A 17,170-nucleotide genomic window follows, 5' to 3' on the forward strand; every position below is an offset into this window, starting at 1 on the left:
AGCATGTACAGCACTCAGTATTTAGTTGGGCCTCCTTTGGCCTGTATTACTGCAGCAATGCGGCGTGGCATTGAGTCGATCAGTCTGTGGCACTGCTCAGGTGTTATGATAGCCCAGGTTGCTCTAATAGTGGCTTTTAGCTCTTCTGAATTGTTGGGTCTGGTGTATTGCATCTTCTTCTTCACAATACCCCATAGATTTTCTATGGGGTTAAGGTCAGGAGAGTTTGCTGGCCAATTAAGAACAGGGATACCATGGTCCTTCAACCAGGTACTGGTAGCTTTGGCACTGTGTGCAGGTGCCAAGTCCTGTTGGAAAATGAAATCTGCATCTCCAAAAAGTTGGTAAGCTGCAGGAAGCATGAAGTGCTCTAAAACTTCCTGGTATGTGGCTGCGTTGACCCTGGACCTCAGAAAACACAATGGACCAACACCAGCAGATGACATGGCACCCCAAACCATCACTGACTGTGGAAACTTTACACTGGACTTCAAGCAACGTGGATGAAGTGCCTCTCTTCTTTTCCTCCAGACTCTGGGACCTTGATTTCCAAAGGAAATGCAAAATTTACTTTCATCAGAGAACATGACTTTGGACCACTCACCAGCAGTCCAGTCCTGTTTCTCTTTAGCCCAGGCAAGACGCTTCTGACGCTGTCTGTGGTTCAAGAGTGGCTTGACACAAGGAATGCGACAGCAGAAACCCATGTCTTTCATACGTCTGTGTGTGGTGGTTCTTGAAGCACTCACTCCAGCTGCAGTCCACTCTTTGTGAATCTCCCCCACATTTTTGAATGGGTTTTGTTTCACAATCCTCTCCAGGGTGCGGTTATCTCTCTTGCTTGTACACTTTTTTCGACCACATCTTTTCCTTCCCTTCGCCTCTCTATTAATGTGCTTGGACACTGAGCTCTGTGAACAGCCAGCCTCTTTAGCGATGACCTTTTGTGTCTTGCCCTCCTTGTGCAAGGTGTCGATGGTCGTCTTTTGGACAACTGTCAAGTCAGCAGTCTTCCCCATGATTGTGTAGCCTATAGAACTAGACTGAAAGACCATTTAAAGGCTTTTGCAGGTGGTTTGAGTTAATTAGCTGATTAGAGTGTGGCACCAGGGGCCATCAATTTTGAACCTTTTCACAATATTCTAATTTTCTGATATGATGAATTTGAGATTTTCATTTGTTGTCATTTGTAATCATCAAAATTAAACAAAATAAACATCTGAAATATATGAGTTTGTATGTAATGTATGAATATAATATACAAGTTTCACTTTTTAAATGGAATTACTGAAATCAATCTACTTTTTCATGATATTCTAATTTTATGACCAGCACCTGTACAAAGTGCAATAATAAGGTTTGGGTATAGTAGGTATAAGCAGGTCCTGCTTCTCCATCTGGTGATATGATGGATGTGTCTGGGTTTGGTTGGTGCCAAGAGAACGGCACTTAACTGATGGTATTGTGTCCGGTTTAAAGTTTGGTGGAGGGGGATTAGTTGGGCTGTTTTTCAGAAGTTCAGCTTGGCTGCTTAGTTTCAGACAAAGGAACTCTGAATGCAAAAGGGAGGGTGGGTGGGAATATGTAGGTAAGTCATAAAAACTGATTTAATGTTTAGAAATGATAGTCAGAACAACTGGTATTTTAAAGACTAAGATGCATACAAAGGTACAGATAAATAACATTATTACAAAATATGTTCATGCAGAAGAAACTCTTCAAATATTTTTTTCTAATATAAAACTTATATCAATCCTTACAATAAGATACGGTGAAGAACATCCACTGATTATATCTCCAGTTTACTGTATATTCATCGGATCTCGAAATATCTAATAAAGTAGGATCAGCAATGCTTTACTGTTATATTGATCAAGTAAAAAGGGAGAAGTAGAGTATATATTTTTTTCCAAAATTGTACTCAAGTAAATGTAATTGGGAATATGTGACTAGTTGCAACTTGCCTCTGCACAAAGCAAACTTTTTAAATACATGGATGAGAGAGTTTGGTGTGGATGAGTCTAACCAGACTGCACAGAGTCCCTATACAGTATATGAAATAATTTCTATGGGTTTATAAATCCAATTATGGAAGAATTGTCCAAAATGTCCAAAACTATCCTCCTAAACCGTGTGGATAGCTGTAAAGGATGAACCTACGTAATTTAATGGATCAAAGGGATTGAGCTTAAACTCACATGTAAATCAGGGCAAGGTACTATTACCATTAAAGTATGTGTGTTATTGGACCTTCATAGAAAACAATTATCCAAAGCATATGTCAACGCCATTTTTGGCAATTATTCAAAAAAAAAAAGGAATAATTACCGTTTTCTTTATCATATCCGGCTACTTTAACACAATTGTTACATGTTAGCAGGGTAGGGCATGAAACAATTGTGTTAGAGTAACTAAATAGCATTAAGTAAATGCCAAAAGCGGTTGCATTATTTTTTTTCAGTGGAAAATACTGCAGTGGCCATCAGACATGCACTGCAAAAAATAAAAATAATTTTGTCTTGAAATAAGTGCATTGTTTCTTGAAATTAATAGGCAAGTAAGGCATTTTGCCAATGAAACAAGAAAATGTACATTTAAAATAAGGGGAAAAAAACAACTCAGTTTTCTTATTTTACGTGCATATTATGTAATCATAATTTTAAGATTAAATATACTTATTGACAAATCCTCTTATTTACCTACTCAAATTTTGGGTACATACATGTAATTTAAGAGATTTTTTACTTATATCTAGATCTTTTTTGCTGTGTGGAATCTCTCATTGGATAATAAAGAACTTTGATGACTGATAATGATTAATGAACCGAAGACCTTTGCCCACAAGAGGCTGGCTATCAGGAGTTTTGTTATCAGTCATTCATGCGGCAGATTGTGTGCAGCAAAATGTTGTACCACTGAGCTAAAGAGCTGCAGAGTTTAACAAAATTGAAACTAGAAGTCATTCCATGTGGCATTTTTTCAGGTTAATTGGGAGAAACTGTTAGTTACATCTCTGAGCTTATTGAATTGTTATTGATGCACATTTTGCAAATAAATCTAGCCTCCTGCACAGGTTAAATAGTAAAAAAAAAAAATAAATCCCAAGCATGACGTTGGTTTGTGAGGATAGAGAAGTGAGTCTGAACAATAACACCCGGCTCGAGTGAGGAGGAAGTCAGAGCACACAATCAGGTAAAAGTGATGAGAAGAAGTGGTTCCAGCACGGAGAATTTACCGTCAGTGGGGGGAAAAATGTCTGTGGATGGGACTAAGATACTTTTTGAAGGGTTCCTGCAAAAAAGAAAAGACACTTTGGTGAGTTTGAAAAGGTTTTAGGAGTTTTTATGAATTACTGTGGTTTAACTGGCTGCTATCTGCTTATGTTGAATATAGAAAATAAGATGGGTGACCTACTGGTTCAGGCTGCAAAACACTACTTTGTTCTTTTATACCAAGAAAAATGGCAGCGCTGTAAGTATAAAATGGTTTTATTGGGTTCTAAATATATCAAGCAGGTCATCAATTAAATTCAGCATCAAGTTTTCAATTTTTACCCTCTATGTTATGAAATAAAAATATCGGCTTATTTTTCTCTTTTGGGTGACCTTAATCTCATTTCTAATCCACAGTCACACTTAAGAGGCTATTACTACATTTACACAGTAAGTCATTCACTTTCTTTTCTTTTTAACTGAAGCTGATTTGCAGTTTTGGAGAAAGAAACAAGTATTTAAAGCCCAGTTTGCTTTGTTGAAACAGAAACAAAAACATTGAACAAAGGAGTTTATCACATAATATTCTTAGCAGAAAAAAAGTCTACATAGTGAGTGCTTTCATTTCTCTCAGTGAAACTTGTTCCCGTGTGGTTTCAGTGATGTTTTATAGACAAAAATAACTCTTAGCGGCATATTTTATTTTAAAAAAGGTCACCTTATTATTTTTATTAGAATGCTCTTTCAAAACAAAAAGGAGTTCACTGTTATGTGGTTGAATACAGTGAGGTTTTCTTTTTTCACTTTTCAAACCTAAGGGAGTACAATGCAATTCAAAAATTATTTAGAAACATTTCCACATTTTGTTTCACTATTGATTGGTTCAGTAGATCAGCAGAAGGTAGTGCACAGTGATCAGTGACAGATATATGGTTTTGAAATTAATCAACCATATTAAAAGACTTATTTTGCATTATCCATCCATCCATCCATCCATCCATCCATCCATCCATCCATCCATCCATCCATCCATCCATCCATCCATCCATCCATCCATCCATCCATCCATCCATCCATCCATCCATCCATCCATCCTCTTCCGCTTATCCATAGTCCCAGGCCAGCCGAGAAACATAGTCCCTCCAGCTTGTCCTGGATCTCCCCCTGGGGTAAATGTTAAATATACATTAGTATATTTAACATTTGTACCCTGTGCAGGTTTTCTGATGATCGTATGCATGAATAGTTAATGGGGAATTTATCCTTCTCTGATTACCAGGTAGGCCTTTTGGTTGCTACCATTGCAACATTATACTATCTTCACTCTGTGCCCATGTGGGATGAAGCCCAGCTACGCTTACATTGTGACATCTTAAATTCTCTGCGTCTAAGCACCATCTTAAAATCTAACTCCCTGCAAAAATCAACTTTTTTGCATTCAAACTGCATCTATATGATGCTATTTTAATATTACTATGCATGTTAATTTAACATGTCTTATCTTGGCAATGTATGTCTAAGAACAGCCTCCCTCCTTTCAGATTGATTGAACAGTTGCTATTACAGCTATGTTTTGATTCAAATGGTACTTCCCTGTTCAGTTTACAGCAATGTGTGTAGAGGAAACACCACCAGCATGTGTGTGCAGGTGCTTTGTTATGATGAGACAAAAGTTGAACCTTCTGAATTAATCATAAGTGCTGTTCCCATGGTAAAGAACGGTGGTGGCAGCATCAAGGTATGGGGCTGTGTCTGTCTGAGAGAGCTGATGTGGATTTAATTCCCCTTTATAATAATAGTTCTAACCTATCGCAATAGTTTGCTGCTAATATACCCATCTAGGGCAGTGAGGAGTTATCCGTCTGTCCGTTAAACTAAAGAGGAGCTCCTCTAATTTGAAAGGAGCTTAGAGTAGAGGTGCTTCTCTCACTCCAGGACAACCGTTTTTAAAAGCAGTACATTTTTCAAACCTTTAGCCCAGTTTCATGATGCATTTAGTTAACATGAAAGCATAACCTTTATTTCTACAGGCTGCATCGTGCTGTGGTATAACTGAATCTGTGGTACTTCCTTCCTCATTGGTGCTTTTTACCAATGTGGATTTTCCTTGTATTTAATTATGTCACTAATGACCAAACTTTCCATGTTCTGGTTCAGGTCCAGTCAGTGCGAGAGGTCCAGAGAGCTGACAAGAAGCCCTTTTTGTTTGAAATCATTATGACGAATGGAAAGAGAAAGATGTTGGTGAGATGTCTGTGGTTTGAGTGGCTAGTTTTCATACTGAACGCTGACAATGAGAAATCTAAGCACCAGCCTGTGGTTGATATGCTGTTACATGTGTGCTAAAAGGCAGCAGAGACAGCATCGCTCAGAAAAGAATGGGTTGGATACCTCTGGCAGGCAATGCAGCTCTCTTCCTCTAGACTTTTGGACTCTAGAGACTCAGAGTAAGTCCAGCATTGTAGATAATTTACAGTTACTTGCAAGTACTCATATCAACGTCCCATAAATTGTATTTTCATTGTGATTGCGTCTGAAGGTCAAATACAAAGTTTTTCAGCAACAATACAATGAAAGTATTTATGGCTCTCATATTTCTTTTTACAATATTTTTTTTTTTTATTCGATTATTGATCAGCCTACCAAAGTGATTTAATCTAAATTAAATCTAAATAAATAAAGCCAAAACAAGGCTTTGTTTTTGATCCACTCTATATAGCGTCAAACTCAATGCTAATTCTGAATTGAAATAGCTTCCTGGGAAGCGAAACGTCTTCAAAGTTGGAAACTAAATCCAGTGGATTATTTTTTATCTAATGCATAGGTTGTTTAGATGGATCATAGAACGCATTTATCACGGCCTTAGTAATACCCTCAGCTGTTATAACACCGGTACAGCTCTCTTTTACTCAATTCTCTGTCATTATTTTTATTGACTGCATCGGTACTTGTTCTTTTTTAGATTCAGATATTTACCCCTTTGGTTTGTAACTCTGGGAAATTGTTTTTCTAGAGACAGACACAATTACTGATGCAGCACTTTAAATACACTCAATAAGCAAAGAGCAAGAAAAACAGGAACATGAAAGAACAAACTTTTAAATAGCTGTTAAAAAACTGTTCAAATAGGGCAGGAAGACAGTGTCTCGGTGGTGATAATGGTAATAAACATTCTCTAGGTGAAATATTCGAGTGCATAAGATAAATATAGAGGTGTGTGTTAGAGGTGTTTGCTTTCCTGTAGGTTTTTGCTCTTATCTGAACCATTAGTACAAAATAGAGTATCGTATCTAAGAAAGTCACATTCAGGTGTTAGAATTTAAAGATTTTTATTGTAAAGTAAAAAAAAAAAAAGCCTGGAAAGGTGTAAAGCAGGCATCCCCAAAGTCGGTCCTCGAGGGCCGCTGTCCTGCAGGTTTTAGAGGTTTCTCTGCTTTAGCACAGCTGATTCTGATGATTGCAGTTTAGCAAAAGCCTGTTAATCAGCTATCAATGAAAATCAGCTGTGCTGGAGCAGGGAAACCTCTAAAACCTGCAGGACAGCGGCCCTCGAGGACTGACTTTGGGGATGCCTGGTGTAAAGGGTGTGATGCCTTTTTTTCCCCCTCAAAGTAGTGTGTTTTTTATGGACTGGGCTTTGAATGGACAGGCTGTTCTCTCCTACCTACTCAGTTTTTGTTCTCTGCCCCGCAGCCTTGAGATGACTGATGAGCGAGGGAGGGTAAACAGCGATGTGTCCGTCTCCGGGTGCAGTGACAGTGTGATGGAGGTGCAGTCAGCTCGACGTCTCTCCACCTCCTCAGACCACATCTACTCAGTGGCCGGGAGCAACACTTCGTCCGTTTGTCTCCCTGAAGACGAGGACAACGAGGAGGAGACATACCAGAACCTGCGAAGACCCCCGGAATACAACAATCCCACTGAAGATCCTGAGATCTCCATGCATACGAGCTATGAAGAACAAGGACCAGAGTACCCCTATGATGTTTTACCAGCTAGAAAAAGTATGAATGTCCTTTAAATAACCCAGATGTTGTGAATATAAATTAGAGATGTGTGAAGCTGTCATTTTGGTCTTGCCTAACTTTAGGTAAATGTGAAGCCTCTCCAACAGAAACACAGGATGTTGTTTATGACTTCCCTTCATCTTATAGGAAGACAATTCAACAACAAGGTTACTTTAAAAAAAAATCAGCTGATTATTTTTAACATAAACCTATTTGTTGAACATTTTGTGTTAAACCTTTATCTATTTCTAACCCATAAGATGCAGTCTATGATGTCCCAGCACATCTGTTGAGGAAGAAGAGTGATCACTCTGAAGGTAACATTTCGTCTTTGTTCTTTTATCATTTAAAAAAAGCGCTGAGAAACCACAAGTGCATCAGCTGCAAAGATGTTCTAACTTCTGCTGTTTGCAGATGAGCAGCTAGAGGAAGGAACCTACTGGAGGATATGAAGAGGACAGGAGCCCGTGTTTTATTACTTCTCTCTACAGCTCACTTATGTCAGAACTAGATCTGTGGATAATCTGTTTTAACTGTCATTGCAGTTTGAATGTGTGTAAAAAAAACTGCCTGGATATAATCTGCAGAAGTTGGTTATTTCATAAGGGCCATTCCTGCATACCAATAATGTTTTCCAATATTGTTGGATTCATTTTTAAAGTCATGTGGACTCTGGTGACCCAGAGTTATGATGGGGAAGAAGGATTAGGTTGTGAAAAATATGGGTTGACCAAAGTCTGTATCACCATGACAATATTTAACAACAAGGTCATAACTTAATTTCTATCTGCTGTCATGCACCTATAGCCAGAAAGTACTACACAGAGGAAATATGGTTAGAGGTTTAGGCAGATAGACATAGTTGTGTCCTGTGGTTTCAGACTGCGTTTGTTTCTAGGTTAAACATTCCTCTCTTTTAAAAAATACCCATGCACAACCCTGTACCCACTCCCGAAAGGGAACGCCTATTACGCGTGGGAGAGCGTGCACAAACCCTTTTCTCCTCTTACATGCTCTGTTTAAAAATTACTGTTTGCATCGATCATACAAGCGGACTTTCAAAAAGATTAGCAATTTCTCCCGTCAGACTCACCACCGGTTAGTGAAAATGGGGACGAGCACGTAAGACAGCCTTACCTAAACATATCACCAGAATGATTGACAATTAAGAGGACCACTTATTTAATCCATGAGCTTAAATTGCACTTTAAAGTATGAAATGAACGTTTTAAGGAAATATAGTTTTCAGAATCACGATATTGGCAATATCTAAGATAGGAACTGAATGACTATATTGGATTTAGACACTAAAAAAATCAATAATTAATCCATTAGCAGTTAGCCTTAATATATTTAGATTTTGAGCCAAACATAAAAAAATATTCTAAGCAGGAGGGGAAATGATGAGAACTGAGAAAGAGAATCACTGAAAAACAGATTTAACATGATCAGATTTTATTTTTTTGCAGAATGTGAATTTTCTAAATATTTTTGTAACTCTGGGAAAAGAAGGAGGAATCTAAAAGAGGAGCTTTATGTTTGACAGATCCTTATGGGAGGAAAAAACCTTATCTGCTGTTTTGAAGATGCTCTGACGGCTCCAGCCGCTGTTATCTGGACTCTGTCAAAATCCTTGTTTGTCTGCTTCTAACATAGAGATCCACAACCTGAATGTCATGAGCTACAGATCTCAATGGACTTCAGAAAGGTTCTAAAACCCTTGGCAGGAACATGGATACATCTCAGCACCGTGTTCAGATATAAAGAAGATTTAAAGTATATTTGTTTTATAACTGTAAAAATTGATCAAAAACTGTTTGGTCTTTAAACAACCACCTTTCATATTGATATTTCTTATTACTGAAAAATGTTTTTTTTTTGTTTGTTTGTTTATGCTAAGTTTTAGCACCTCTTGGCACATTTTACCAGATGGGTGTTGTAAAGGTGGGACTGACCCATGTACTAATCGGTCAACATCAAGGAGAAAATGTTAACACTGCATATCCCTTGTTGCAAGAACTGCTGTGGTGAAGAGAAGATACCCATTACTGGTCATAATGTTATGCCTAATAAGTCTAAAACTTTACCGGTATGAAGTTTGCTTATAATTTTGTATGACATTTATTATACTATTTTGTAACTAACAAACTATTTAAGTCGTGATGCATCTGGTCCCTCTGCACAGGATTAAAACCTTTGGAGATGTTGGCAAAAAAACAACAAAAATGAAAATCCTGTGACCGAACTGTACGACCTGATATCTGCTTTTAAGATAGAAAGAAAATGATCATTGAACCTTTACACGTTCTAAACTTAACATGTCTCAAACACCCACACACACAGTGTGGCTTAAATGAGTTTATTTTAACCAGAGAGAAAAACCACAAAAACATTTAGAACAGAAGACTATACAGAAATGTCCTTCACTCTATTCTCAACAACAGCAGAAGCAACTTATTTACACTTCAACAAGCTTACATTAATACACCAACACTGATATGCTTCTATTACACATTTGGACAAGATTTCATGGGAATCCATCAGCTGTTAACTATTTTATAGTCAATAGCTGATAGTTTACACAGAGATAAGCTAAATGTTAGACATGAGAATTAATAAGAATGGAATGTATTGAAGGTGACAGGCTGACCTATGGGACAAACCATGATAGAAAGTGAGCCATGCATCATTCTCAAAAGAAAAGAGTCAGTTAAATAGCTTAGAAGGAGACTTTAAATATGCAGAACCTCTCTCTCTCTCCCTTAGAGTAGTCAGTTCTTTTTAGTGGCAATATTACTATTAGTGATATTTATCTATAGGGTTTGATTATACACACACTTAATGCTCTATTTTTATTTTTAAATTCATTTTTACTTATTTCCAAATGCCTAACTTTCCTTCCACCGATCCAAACTGATCCTGCAGCAACAGCAGCATCATCTTCATAGTTAATAAATTAATTACCGTATTAGCTGCTATTTATAGTGCATTTTTTATATAACTTATTAAACCTGGAGCTTTAGTTGTAGTGTTAGGCCAGAGTCTGTTCACTAAGGAACTCATCCAGAACGGCGATGATGTTGCAGGCCTCCGGCAGGTCGCTGTGCTCCGCCCGGGCGTTTTGCAGCAACACATCCCCGTTCCCGCAGCCCTGAAGGAACTGGCAGCAGCGGAACAAGGCATAGTGACTCATCTCTGCCTGACGCACGAAGCGCTTCAAGCTGTTCATGTCCTGGATGGCCTGCAGAGTGGCGGAGATGGTTCAGACAGAGGAAGTTACAAGCGGGAGAAAAAAAAAAAGTTGAAAAAAAAAAATAAAAAAAGCAGGAAATTATTCATGTTAATAGGAAGTAATAATATAGAAGCTGTGCAGACGAGGAACTGAAAGCCCTGATATACAGTTTCTTGAGGCTGCTAAATGTTGGACATTAATATGTTTCTTTAAATATAATAATGAAGCAGCATTTTCTCTAAAACAGCAGCTCTAAGAAGTGTTCATAATGCTTCACATTTTATTGGGATTATATAATATTAACCGACATAAAGTAGTGTATAGTTGTCAGGTCAAAAGGATGACTTATTATGATTTTCTATGTTTTAGTTTAATTTAGATTTTTTAAGAAATATAGATCTTGGGAGAATAGAGAAGACAATCACAGGCTAAGCTTGAAAAAGTTTAGTTTAGGCAGCTGGATGTGAAGTTTTCTGGAAGACGTTTCGCCTTTCGTCCAAGAGGCTTCTTCAGTTCTAATTAGTGGAGGGGAGAACTAAGATTAATATACTGTAGGCGTAACAAAGAATTTGGGAAAAAAACAAAACACACAAGGTGGAAATAACTTGGGGAATAATCCCAGGTTATTTCTGCTCATTGTGCATGTCCACCCTCTGCATGTGTCGGTCCTCTCTGAGAACTTTGGCTTCCACAGTTATGAGTCCAAAAAAACACGACTCCTCTACATTTCCTTTACATGTGAATGTTTGTATCCATTGCTGTTTGCCCTATGATGGCCTTACAACCTGTGTAGGATACGCTGGGGTTAGTTTGACATAACTCATGCCTCGATGTGTGAGCCATAATTTCAAATATCCGTGTCTTTTTCCACATTTTACTTAACGTGTAACGATAACTTTTCACCTTTTTCTGTTTTTGTTGGCCTTTCACACAAAATCCGATTTAAAACAAAGAGGTTTTTGGTTGTAAAGTGACAAAGATGGGGAAAAGTTCCTGAGGATTGAGCACTTTACAAAGCAGCGAAGAAGGCTGAGAAACTCATCATCAAAGTATCGGATTTCAAACTCTCAGTATAAATATTTCTCACCTTGAGTTTAAAGTTCTCCAGAATCTGTCTGAGGAGGAACGGATTGCAGCGCTCTGCAGCGTTTAGAAATGCTTGGATCCAGCTGTCGCAGAAACGGTTACTCACTGAGGGAAAAACAAAAAACCTTAATTAAAAAAAAAAAAATTATCTTAAGCCTTTAAACATATGAATGTAATATATATCTGAACAACGTGTCTGGATTAAAGTATCCATCTTCAATTTTGTTAATTATTTACGCTGAGAGAAAGATTGCACATACATGTATGCAACATACATGGTTTGATTCTTGTAAGCAGCATCCAGTCTTAGCTCTGGACACTTATGCTTGTGAATGAATGACGGATACAGGCAGCATCCCCGAGTTAACATGACAACAAACGTGCTTTTGATCAGTGGTTATATAAATCTCGCTGAACGCGACTCACCAGTGTTGGTGAGCGTGGGCGGGCTGCTGGAGCAGTCGATGATCAGGTCTGACTGCGTGTCCTCTGACATGGCTTTGCACAGAGAGGCTGAGGTGGTGTCCTGCTGGGACAGGCCCTGCAAACTGGCTGCTTTGATGAACCTGACACAGACAGGCAGCTGTTAAACAGGCATTTAGACAGGTGGTGCTTTTACTGTGAGCGCTGTCATGGAGCACACCTGGAAACATCTGCCTTTGTCCTCTCGTCTGAATTGATGACTTCCACGTGTGTGTGACTTAGAGCCTGCAGGAAGGAAGTTTAGCAGCTGAAATGTGTTGCTCTGAAACTACTTCAGGAGGCATAAATAAACAGACATTTAAAGGCACAGTGCAGCAGTTGGTAAAATGATCCAGAATTTGCAAGTTATGACAGACTAGCATCAAAATTACCATAAGGGAAAAAAAATTCAATGGATCTATATCTAAATAAAACAGAAGACTGCAGAAAATCTGTCTACATAATTACATGTTAGTTTGGAAAAATAAACATTCGAGTTACAGATATTTACAGAGATTTAGTCTTACATTGACTCCAGTTTTAAATTTAAATTTAATTGTATTTATTGCGATTCCTTACTAACTTGCAGGCAACATATATTTTTTTTTATTTGAGATGGAAAGCATAAAATACCTAAAAATTAAATGCTCAAATTAAAAGATTAACAAAAATTTTATTTATTATATAATCAGTTATTGTACGTTCCACTTTTGTACAATAATCAATACTTTTGACTGAGGGGGGAACTCATGGTGAGAAGGAATGCCTAAAGGGGTACACAAGTCCAATAAGGTTTAGAAACAGTTTTACGGAACAAAACTAAAAAGACTTAAACTTTGTTGTATCATAAGAAACTTCATGCTCACAAACAAAGCTGGCAATGTTAGCAAAAGGGTTTTTTGTACAGATGTTTTTTTTTATAATTGACATTTAGTTTTATATCTCAACCAATTTCCCTGCAGAGTCCTTTATCTGAGTTGGCATAAGCAGCCGTACGTCCATTCAACTGATTTCAGTTAGAAAACAATCAGCCATCTTTTTAAAACAACAGACCTGCTCTGTTGTTCCAGATTATGCTTTACTTTATAGGCTTTATATGTCAGAAAACTGCCTTTTACAATGGATTTGGAAAAACCTAAAATTTGATTTTAGATTTTCAAGATTTTTATGCTTTAAGGCTAAAATACGATAGTTGCTTTTTAAGGAAAAGTCGGGGGGAAAAAGTCCCCTAACCCTTACGTGTTTGTCAAAAATGTTTAAAATCATTGATAGAGTTTAAATGACTACATATAAAAAGAAAACAGACTCACAGCATGAAGTAAAAAGCTGATGTTGCTCTGGACCAGCTGCACTACTCGATGAATGTGCATGACTGACTCCTCGTACCAGCGGCTCAGGTAGGGACGTACCTCTGTCTCAAGGTTCTGCAGCTAGATGCAAAAGCACACACACATTATTATGCTTGAAAGCAGGGTTCTTAAAATAAACTTAGAAATCTTTATATTCTGGAGTCTTTATATTACCTCTGGAGTTTGGAGGCTGCTGTGAAGGCCTTGGACGTATTTATCCAGCTCTAATCTAAATGTGTTTTATGTCAAAGAATTTACTGCAATTCCAAAGAAGCGCTGCAATGCAAAAACATAAGGATGCTGGCCTATATGAACACATAAAAATCGTACATCCATGTTATAAACTTTGCCAATCCAATGAAAGAAACAGGATATAAGTTCAGTCCCTTTTCAGAGCCCCCCATAAAGCAGATGACGTATCCATTCCCATCCGCATCCGGCTGCTCAGGAGACCGTTCTTGCTCCAGGAGACAGCAGTAGCATCCGACCGCCTGCTCTGGAAGACTGCAAAGAAAAGGAAGCAGTTTGCATCCTCTTTAGTCCCAACAAATCCTAACTATTCATATGGATATTTTGTCGTGATAAAACCACAAACTTTCATTTATTCTATTAGGATTCTCTCAGATCGATCAAATTATAACATGGAAAAAAAGTGATAGAAGCATAAAAATCTTTACCAGTTGGGTGTTTTTATATAGTTTAGGGTGTTTTTATATAGTTTCCACATTTTGCAAAATGTCTCTGATCTTTTCTCCATCAGCTACTCAGGAGAGTAGGACTACATGTATCAATAAATACGATCATAACACAAAATATAAATATAACACACCTGTTTTCTATTTTTCCTTATAGAACAGCTGTTTATTCTGAACATATTTGGCACTTTCATCTGTTTTAGCTGTCGGCAAGGCTCCCATTTACTTGCAATATTGTATCACATTACAAATAGTATTGTGTGATATTAATGCAATGTAGTGACAATTTTCTGATTAAAAATCATTGTTTTGTTTTATATATCTTCTGATACTGCATACATCAGTATAACTTAAGCTTTAATGTAGTGAATAAGGAGTAGGGATATGTTTGTGTGGCATCTGTGTGTATATATAACAGGAACTAAAACAGATGGTTGTATTTGTTAACATTTATCACATTTGGAACCAAATCTGAACTGGAAAAAAAAGGCTGAGACATTCTAACACATAAATTTGCTCTCATTGCAGCTCTGGTTGGATGTTTAGGGTCATTGTATGAAGTGCAACATAAAACTGGCTAAAACCTTTTTGAGTTTTAGTCGACTAAAACGATCACATATCGTAATGATTAAAATGTGACTAAAACTGATAATAGTTTTTGTCCTGAAGAAGAAAACTAAGACTAAATCTAAGATGGCTGTCAAAAACAAAACTGCACCCTGCAAAAAACAAGTGTAGCCTATTTAATAAATAAGTGAAGTGATTGGTTGTATAGAATTTTACTTAGGAGTATGGAGAAACACCCTTTAAGCTAAAACAATAACACTTTTTCCATTTGTAACAAATTCCCTGAATCAAATAGATAATGAATCAGAATTTTCAAGGTGGAGAAATTAACATGAAATTATGTGTCTGTAAACAAGCCAATAAGTTTGTGAGAAGCAGCTCACTTAGATTTTTTCTTTTGTAAATACAAAATATACAATTTATTTTACAATTAATGCATTGATATTTTGTGATTTATTCTGAATAAATAAACCAATGTAATTTGGGAGAAAACATTGAAAGCTGCTGTGCCCGAGTCTCCTTTTATTTCATCTGTCTTTCAGGATAATTAAAATTTGTTACTACGTTCCCCTACTTTGGACCTGTAAAATAAATCTTTTTGTGCAGATTTTTTTAAACAGCGTTTCCCATCAGCTGCTTTCCAAAATAATACAGATGTACTTTTTTTTCTGTGTGCACAGATATCTCCCATAGCTAAATCCCACATGCCGTTTGTGGATTTTAAAGTTCACATACATGGAGTGCCTTATAAAAGTTACATCCAACTTTTGTTAAAGTTGAAGATGGAGTTAAATGATTTATTTGTCTTGGAAGGTATGGTTGCAAACACATGCTGCACTTTCCATTTTTTTCATTGAAAAATAGGAGTAATATCTTTACTTTAAAAATGTTTGTTTGTCTATCTCATAAAATCTCAATAACAGACAGTAAGATTTATGGTTTTAATGCTACAAAATAAAAATAAAAAAAGATTCAAAGTGAGTGTATACTTGTTCTGGGTTAATTCATTGATCAGATGATACCTCAGTTCCACAGTGGCAATGTTGCCCATGCCTCCAAGAAGAGCTCCTTTACTCAGTCTCCTTGAAATGTATGTCCGCAGCTCTGGTTCTGCTTCTGATGGCAGGCTGCTGTCAATTAGTGTCAAGCTGTTGGAAATAAAACAAAGAAAAACCAAAACAAACAAAGAAATCAGAAAAGAGGACATAAAGATTCAGACAGCCAGGAAAGAAGATGAAGAATCGATGGAGAAAAGATGGAGAAAGCAGGATGATCACCACTATTTGCAGACAGAGTTATCATTCCTGAACAGACTCTGTTCAGATGAAGACCCAGTGTAAATCAGCAACACACTGATGAGAAATCAGAACAAAATCATGAGTGGAGTCAGCTATGATGGATCCATGCTGACTGGATTTCCAGTGATAGGCCAAAGCAAAAACAGTGACAGCCGCTGAGAAAGCGAGAAGAAGGTAGACGGATGGCTCCATTGTTACCTAAAGTCATCGTGGCTTGTTGTGGAGTCTGCACGTCTCTGGTTCCACGCCACATTTTCTTCACTGGCCTCAGATCTAAGACGATCAACAGTTGACTAATGACTTTATTACATTTTAAGCATTATTGGCCTTTATCTGGATGAAGACAACTGCTGCACAATAAACCCTGCTTTTTGGGGCTAGAGAGAAAGCACAAAAACACACCTATATGTGCATAATAATAAACACCCACATTTCGGCCCAAGCAGCAGCTGTAGCTGTTTATATCTGATGGTACCTTGTGCCCTGATAAAGATAGATGGTGTAGTAGCAGTTCAGTTGGATTTTCTGACTATATCCAGCAATGTCGTCGCTGTCAAATTCATCTTTCTCCTCCACGTCGATTGAATCCTGGAAGGACGAAGTCTGGGAGGAAAACATCTTGCTGCTGAGCAGAGGGACAGGTCAGCGGTGACGGCCTGATATAAGGAAACGATTTATGTTGGTTTCATTTACCTCCTGTTGTTAATGTGTGTTTTAAATTGATGACAACTGGAAAAAGGAAAGGAAAATTACAGGAAGAGACAGTTTTCCTGGCTGGACCCAAACTGTACGTTCTGAAATGTGTCCGTTGAAAATGAAAATCTCCCACAATGGTTCCGGGAAAGGAAGGAGTTATATTTTATGATGTTCACAAAACGTCACAAAACTCTCATCTCATTACTCTCATTTTTATTTTTATATCAGTTTCCAGACTACCTATCTGATTAAGGGTTAAAATACTGAAATGGTAATTCTATTGGGGTACTGTAACATTCATGCCAACATTGAAGGTGATCAATGGCGTAGCGACACACGACAAACCATCTTCGCTCTGAATTTCAGATAATTCCACGTCCTGTTGTAAAAAATAAAATACTCAAATACATCATCCTTTTAAGATCTTTATTGCGATTTGAAACATATATGAGTGTATTTTTATTCAACCGTCTAATTAATACACAGTTATTATCATAGTAATTAAAAGTGCTTTGCTATTGGTGTCGTGTTTAAACTGCTCACCATCATATTGAAATCTGCCATGT

General features: G+C 37.4%; 2 protein-coding genes across 6 annotated transcripts; one reads left to right on the forward strand and one right to left on the reverse strand.

Annotated features, from left to right (window-relative positions):
* Nucleotides 1-2,903: 2,903 nt before the first annotated feature.
* Nucleotides 2,904-9,469, forward strand: LOC119777677. Of its 2 annotated transcripts, XM_038276658.1 has the most exons (9): nt 2,905-3,315; nt 3,394-3,471; nt 3,630-3,662; nt 5,370-5,456; nt 5,562-5,659; nt 6,906-7,216; nt 7,303-7,386; nt 7,480-7,536; nt 7,634-9,469. In XM_038276658.1, the coding sequence occupies exons 1-9, from the start codon at nt 3,202-3,204 to the stop codon at nt 7,669-7,671; spliced, it is 900 nt and encodes a 299-aa protein (XP_038132586.1). In that variant the 5' UTR covers nt 2,905-3,201; the 3' UTR covers nt 7,672-9,469. The 2 variants fall into 2 exon arrangements, with proteins under 2 accessions (XP_038132588.1, XP_038132586.1); XM_038276660.1 differs by lacking the exons at nt 3,394-3,471; nt 3,630-3,662 and having other exon boundaries at nt 2,904-3,315.
* Nucleotides 9,470-9,564: 95 nt separating this feature from the next.
* cunh17orf75 (chromosome unknown C17orf75 homolog) lies at nt 9,565-16,723 on the reverse strand. 4 transcript variants are annotated; one of them, XM_038276654.1, is made up of 11 exons: nt 16,602-16,723; nt 16,384-16,530; nt 16,107-16,181; nt 15,633-15,758; nt 13,724-13,852; nt 13,523-13,583; nt 13,310-13,429; nt 12,181-12,245; nt 11,964-12,103; nt 11,539-11,642; nt 9,565-10,460 (listed from the first exon to the last, which is right to left on the reverse strand). In XM_038276654.1, exons 2-11 carry the CDS (start codon nt 16,524-16,526, stop codon nt 10,251-10,253), a joined length of 1,173 nt encoding a protein of 390 aa, XP_038132582.1. In that variant the 5' UTR covers nt 16,527-16,530; nt 16,602-16,723; the 3' UTR covers nt 9,565-10,250. The 4 variants fall into 4 exon arrangements, with proteins under 4 accessions (XP_038132582.1, XP_038132583.1, XP_038132584.1 ...); XM_038276655.1 differs by having other exon boundaries at nt 16,384-16,533; XM_038276656.1 differs by having other exon boundaries at nt 16,384-16,564; nt 16,662-16,679.
* Between the last annotated feature and the right edge of the window lie 447 nt (nt 16,724-17,170).

The sequence above is a fragment of the Cyprinodon tularosa genome, unplaced genomic scaffold (assembly GCF_016077235.1).
Source record: "Cyprinodon tularosa strain WSP-4 unplaced genomic scaffold, ASM1607723v1 ctg126, whole genome shotgun sequence".
NCBI classification, from domain to species: domain Eukaryota; kingdom Metazoa; phylum Chordata; class Actinopteri; order Cyprinodontiformes; family Cyprinodontidae; genus Cyprinodon; species Cyprinodon tularosa.

Bases quoted from the DNA above. Each gene is read 5' to 3' on its own strand.
- cunh17orf75 (XM_038276654.1), bottom strand. From the start codon at position 16,526: ATGTTTTCCTCCCAGACTTCGTCCTTCCAGGATTCAATCGACGTGGAG. The intron at 13,853-15,632 runs GTATCATCTGAT...TTTTCTTTGCAG, and splicing joins ATTGCCACTGTGGAACTGAG to TCTTCCAGAGCAGGCGGTCG. The intron at 13,430-13,522 runs GTAATATAAAGA...TTTTGCATCTAG, and splicing joins GCAGCCTCCAAACTCCAGAG to CTGCAGAACCTTGAGACAGA.
- LOC119777677 (XM_038276658.1), top strand. From the start codon at position 3,202: ATGAGAAGAAGTGGTTCCAGCACGGAGAATTTACCGTCAGTGGGGGGA. The intron at 5,457-5,561 runs GTGAGATGTCTG...GTGTGCTAAAAG, and splicing joins ATGGAAAGAGAAAGATGTTG to GCAGCAGAGACAGCATCGCT. The intron at 5,660-6,905 runs GTAAGTCCAGCA...TCTGCCCCGCAG, and splicing joins TTGGACTCTAGAGACTCAGA to CCTTGAGATGACTGATGAGC.